Raw genomic sequence first — 5457 nt, forward strand, 5'->3', positions numbered from 1 at the left:
CACAAGATGAGGAGTCTAATGGCTCTGGAAATCTGGTGGCCGGGCGGCTATAAGCAGCCTGTTTATGATGAAAAAGTCTTAATACGCCATAACACGGATCATGTGGTAGATATCTAACCGCTGGTTCTGTTTTATAACAGTTTGCATCTCTCCAGTTCAGAACAAACGGGTGAATTTTGACTCTAAGGGTTTACCATACTTATCAATAACTCCGCCTTTTTATGCCGGCTCTGACGTATTATGTTCCGTGTTGCTCCAGCTGACAGAAAAGGCATGTTTTTTGTTACTACGACCATCTCTAAATGAAAATGTTCCTGCGAGTGAAGAAAACGTCTAAGAATGTTTGGAGGGTTTTCATATTTCTTTTAGTTTCTGTGGAGAAAGTTCACGGTGAGTAAAAGTTTTCCTCTAACTGTGCGGGAAGTTTACTCGCTGTAACATCCGACCGCTGACGTCATTTCATTTGCCAACAAATTGACATATCAACACCTACAGATGCTGATTGTTACCGGAGGTTGGAGGTCGGCCTGTAATTTGTCCAGATTGTACAGTAACTGCTGTTTTCAAATCCTGGGGGAAACACCGGATGAAAGCGATGAGTTACTATTCGGGATCATTAGCAACGACATGCAGGACTTTCTTAAGAAAAGGTGTGGGTAGGATAACAAGACAGCAGGAAGAGGAGCTTCATTTATTTATATATTTTTTTCTAGGGTTTTATAGTAAAGTAGTTGAAAATGAGTCATTCTGCATTTGTTATGTCTGGGTTCAGCATTGGAACTTGGTTTAGTGTGAATGATTAATCCTCTGACTTTTATTTTCTCTGAAAAGAATTTGGCAAAATCGCTGCAGGCCGTGTTTGATTACAGTTCAGGTGGTGACGTCACTGGAGGGCGTGCGAACCTGTCAACTGTTGCAAATAAAACTTGAGCATCGTTCATGTTTTTGTTTGATTTCCGTAAAGAACATCTCCTTGCATGTTTTAGTTGAGTCTTTATTTATAGATTTCATAATAAACGTGAAGTTGAGTTTTACGTCATTTACGTTCGGCTCAGAGCTGCTCAGTTGATCTAACTGTGCATTTCTCCATGGAGACTTGATCCTATCAGACACAACCTTCACTTTAGTGAAGCACATTATTTGTCTTGGTTATTCTGATGGCTTTGATTCAGCCATCGTGTCTTTATCAATACTGAGATGGGAAATTGGGAACAAAGACTGTAGATTTAATCCCACTTGAAATGACAAATATTTATTTTACCATCACAGCCAAATACATAACTGTCCTTTATTTGCAACAAGAGCATTGTCATGGTTGATTTAAAAATAAAAACACTTGGTCTATTATTTAGATTTAACATACAATAAAAAAAAAACAACTTGAAAGGTTTTGAAATTCCAAGTTTCAGACTTGAGACTTGCAAAACACTGACTTGTCCCACCTTTGTATTGTAATAATACTGCCAACTATAGCTGACAGTTTTACCTACCTCTGCTGTTTGAATTTTGTTTAAAGTACATTTTCAGAAAATGTAGAAAGTTGAGAGCACTGACTTTACAACATGAATCATTCTGCATGTTTGTTTCAGCTGATCCTCTGTTTACAGGTGGTTATAAAGTAATTGGTGTGTCTCAGCCAATCAGAGCTGCTCCTGGTGATGATGTCGTCTTGCCATGTTGGGTCAGTCCTAATTGGGATGCGACAAGAAAGACAGTGGAGTGGTCCAGACTGGACCAACGGCAGGACTCAACCAAAAAGTACGTGTTGGTCTACAGGGCCTTGAAGCTGGACAGGAGGCTGATGATGGAGTCGTACATCGGGAAGGCGTCTCTGATCCCCGAGGCCCTGAGATCTGGAAACGTAACCCTGAAACTCTCCAATGTGACCGTTAACGACAGCGGGCGGTATAAATGTTTTCTACCAAGTCTGAAGACACATGCAGTAATTCAACTCTTGGGTGAGTAAATGATGTTATCCTTTCTTTCTTTCAAATGGAAAACGCTTCTGACACAAAATTTTCCAAAACAGTCTCAGATTCACCAAAGACTGGAAACCTGTCAAAGCCAAAGGACAAGATTAACATAGAGTCCAAAGGTAAAGTGTGCAATATCACACCCTCATTGTGGAAAGAAGCATCTTCAGTTATGTTTTCACCATCATTTAACCTTTCTTCTGCTTTCAGATGAACGGGATTGGTGGAATGTTCTCTGGGCTCCTCTAATATTGTTTATCATTGTTTCTTCCCTCTTCATAAAAAGTAAGTGAGACAGCAGTAAAACATGTTGCAGTTTTTTTTTTTTAATGACTGATAAGACGGGGCTCTGCTGGGCCGAGAGCCTTTTGCATGCTGAAAAATAAAACGTCTTTCACAGACAAGGGGAACATGCTCCCCCACATGTCTGTGTTTTGGAAACTGTTTAGCTGTGTTGGGTTTCTGTAAATAAGACTAATTTCTGAGTGCTTAATAAAGCATAAATATGTGATTAATGTAGCTCTGGGACAGCTGTGTTAATGATGAGAGTGGAATCCAACTATCAGAGTTTCCTGCAGTCAGTAATCAACCATCAAATGTTCGCATCAACGCAAGTCTGACTAGAACATTTTTTAAAGTTGTCAGCAGTCATAGTGTTATTATGAGGTCACAATACATCTTCAATGTTGTTATTTTATGAAAAAAAAACCTTAAACCACAGCCATGAAACAATACAAACTTGTTTTTTTAAAATGCTGATATGCAGCACCGTAAACGGCCTGTTTTATTGGATTTTTATTTGATTAAATTAGTTTTAGGACTAACTTAACTAAAGTTAGTTCAGTTATTACAGACTTAACTGAGTTAATTTAGCTCTAATAAAGGCTGCTACCTTTAATAACAGCATCTTATGGCTGCTAATAAAGATAGCAGCCATAAGATGATAATAGTTAGCACTACAATAGTTAGCATATGCTAAAACCACAGGTTTCACACCTTACATCTCCAGGACACGCCCCTCTGGTGTGATGTCAACAAATGAGCAAAAATGCATAATTGATTAATCTCTTTAGTAAAATGAATTGCTTGCACTGATATGTTGAAATAAAGTAACTTATTTTACACAGATTAAAGCATTTTTTTAACAGTCTTCAGTGGTCAATTTATTGAACTTATACTTCATAAATATGCTGGAAAAAGAATCAAATTGCCTGTTTTGTCTTTTATGATAAAATGTGGAATGTATATTAAAATGGATGAACTGCTGGCTGTGATTCAAGTTTAACTGTCCTCTTTCTTCTCCCAACAGTTTCTCAGTAGATCTCAGACTTTGTGATGTCTTGAAACCTCAGGATGAGCCTCATTTACCTCTGGAGACCTGAATCCAAAAAAACAGAAAAAACAAAGAACCAAGCCAAAGCTGAACTTTCTTCTATCCCATTTGGTCCCAGTATTTGTCATTTTCACCTGCTGGCATTAAACAACATCCAGGTGAATTATGACTTGGACAGACATCAAAAAGCACCGACCTCTACAGCACAGAGTCCCAACAGTCTCCCTCTAGTGCAGTGGTGTCAAACTCATTTCCATTTTGGGCCGAGTCAAAAATCTATGTTCTTAAAGGGCCGGTCCTGCCACAATCTATTGATAAAGCCAATTAAACTTTTAAAATATCAATAAGTGGCTGTTCCTCCAGGGTTTGGGGATTGTTTTAGTGTATTTTGGAGTCAAAATTACAGATTTTGTGGTGAATATTAAAACTTGTAAAGATGTTTTACAATATTTGCGCTATTGTTAAATGTGACTATCACTCGACGTATCAGTTACGGATTCAATGCTTTTGATCAGTTTTGAGAAAATTTGCAGTAAACTCTGGAAAATATGGAAATTTGTTGATATTGTGTGAATTTTGCAGATTTGTGCAAAACCGGAAGGACTTACTGATGTAATCTGGAGTCCAGAGGGCCATGTAAAAGCTACGACGGGCCAGATTTGGCCCCCGGGCCTTGAGTTTGACACCTGTGCTCTAGTGAATCTGTGAACAGTTTAGTCAATTTACTGTAATTTATTGTGTGTTTTAATATTTTTTTAAGTTAAGTCGTTTCTTTCAGAAACTAGTAAGTGTTATTTTATTAATATTATTTTTTGTATATTTTATATGCAGAAAAGTTGATCAGAGATCAGTTATTTTTTTAAAGCTATTTTTATAATTGATATTAATGTGAGGGAAATGTTTAAGGAACATTAAACATTTTCTCATTTACATTCTTAGATCAGTGTCTGTATCTAAAATGTGTTTTTATTTTTAAAAAGTTCACAATTTAAAAATAACTTCAATATTCTATTTTAAAAATATGCATTTAAAAGGTACAGAATCTTGTTCAAGTTGGTCTTTTAAATGCTTTGAAAATATTTTCTCTTCAGTTTTAAGTAAAGACTTACTGTGTAATTATAAAGTTGTTTATGCCTCAAACTTGAATATTGATGTATCACAATGATTCATCTTTGTTTACTTTTTTTTTTTACAAAAATAATGAGGAGCAATAAATACCTGAATGTTTATAAAGGAAGCAGAAATTAGTCACATGTTTTTTTTCTGCCTTTATATTGAAGTTCTTGATTTATTTTTCAGATTATTTTACCAAGTAACTTTTTCTGAACTTAAAACCCAGAGATGCTTTCAGAGAAAAAAAGTCAACCTTCAATTCTCAAACATTTATTTTATGTTGCCTGAAAATGTTATTGTCCTTCATGTCTGAATGCATCACATTGATATGAATGTATGTATGAAACATTTTTTTTTAACATTTTCTAATATGTTCTGCTCAGATTTAAGAGAAAACTGGAAATAAAGCAAAACATTTGATTTGTGTTGAGCATCAAATGTGTTCATCTTGTGTTTCTCATAGTTTTTACAGTCTCACATTAAGAGGCAGAATAAATGGCAGAAAGAGCAGAAATAGAAAACATTAACTGTAATTTCTAATAGTTGTAAAAAAGTTTTATAATATGAAAATAAATTTTTAAGTTAAATTTAAAATACATTGTTACGAGTTAGAAACTGTTTAGTCTGCCTGCAGTGGCACAAAACTAATACAATAAAATAGAAATTAAAATAGATTCCCGACCAGGTCAACACAAATACAAGCAGCTTTGGTGTTTTGGTTTGTTTTTTTCTGGACAAACAGGCTGATCCTGACAAAATGGTCACTCTGCTTCCTGCTGTATCTCAGACTCATTTCCATGTGCACAGAAAAAGCATTTCTGTTTTCAAAACATATGTAGAACTGGGTTTTAATAGATTAAAAAAATTACAACAATGTTTTTACAGGGTTTTTATTCAATAAATCAGTCAGATTTTATTTGTACAGCACATTTCAGCAGCAGGGCATTTCAAAGTGCTTTACTCTTTATCTCTTTTCACGTTTTATAGCATGTGACAATATAAAAATGACGGATATGGAATGGTTTACAAGAAGCAGGA

General features: G+C 35.5%; 1 protein-coding gene and 1 long non-coding RNA gene across 3 annotated transcripts in view; both read left to right on the forward strand.

Moving 5' to 3' along the window:
• Positions 1–3731, forward strand: part of LOC107834945 (uncharacterized) — a 17579-nt gene extending 13848 nt beyond the window's left edge. Inside the window, exon 3 of the long non-coding RNA XR_001660781.1 lies at positions 3370–3731. This is a non-coding gene — a long non-coding RNA (uncharacterized LOC107834945). The remainder of the gene's footprint in view (positions 1–3369) is intronic.
• LOC103131868 (myelin-oligodendrocyte glycoprotein-like) lies at positions 239–3378 on the forward strand. 2 transcript variants are annotated; one of them, XM_016666966.1, is made up of 5 exons: positions 239–390; positions 1608–1958; positions 2030–2095; positions 2184–2262; positions 3283–3378. In XM_016666966.1, exons 1-5 carry the CDS (start codon positions 303–305, stop codon positions 3353–3355), a joined length of 657 nt encoding a protein of 218 aa, XP_016522452.1. In that variant the 5' UTR covers positions 239–302; the 3' UTR covers positions 3356–3378. The 2 variants fall into 2 exon arrangements, with proteins under 2 accessions (XP_016522452.1, XP_007543668.1); XM_007543606.2 differs by having other exon boundaries at positions 241–390; positions 2184–2258; positions 3283–3375.
• Positions 3732–5457: the final 1726 nt, after the last annotated feature.

This window comes from Poecilia formosa, unplaced genomic scaffold (genome assembly GCF_000485575.1).
Source record: "Poecilia formosa unplaced genomic scaffold, Poecilia_formosa-5.1.2 Scaffold863, whole genome shotgun sequence".
In the NCBI taxonomy this organism is placed as follows: Eukaryota; Metazoa; Chordata; class Actinopteri; order Cyprinodontiformes; family Poeciliidae; genus Poecilia; species Poecilia formosa.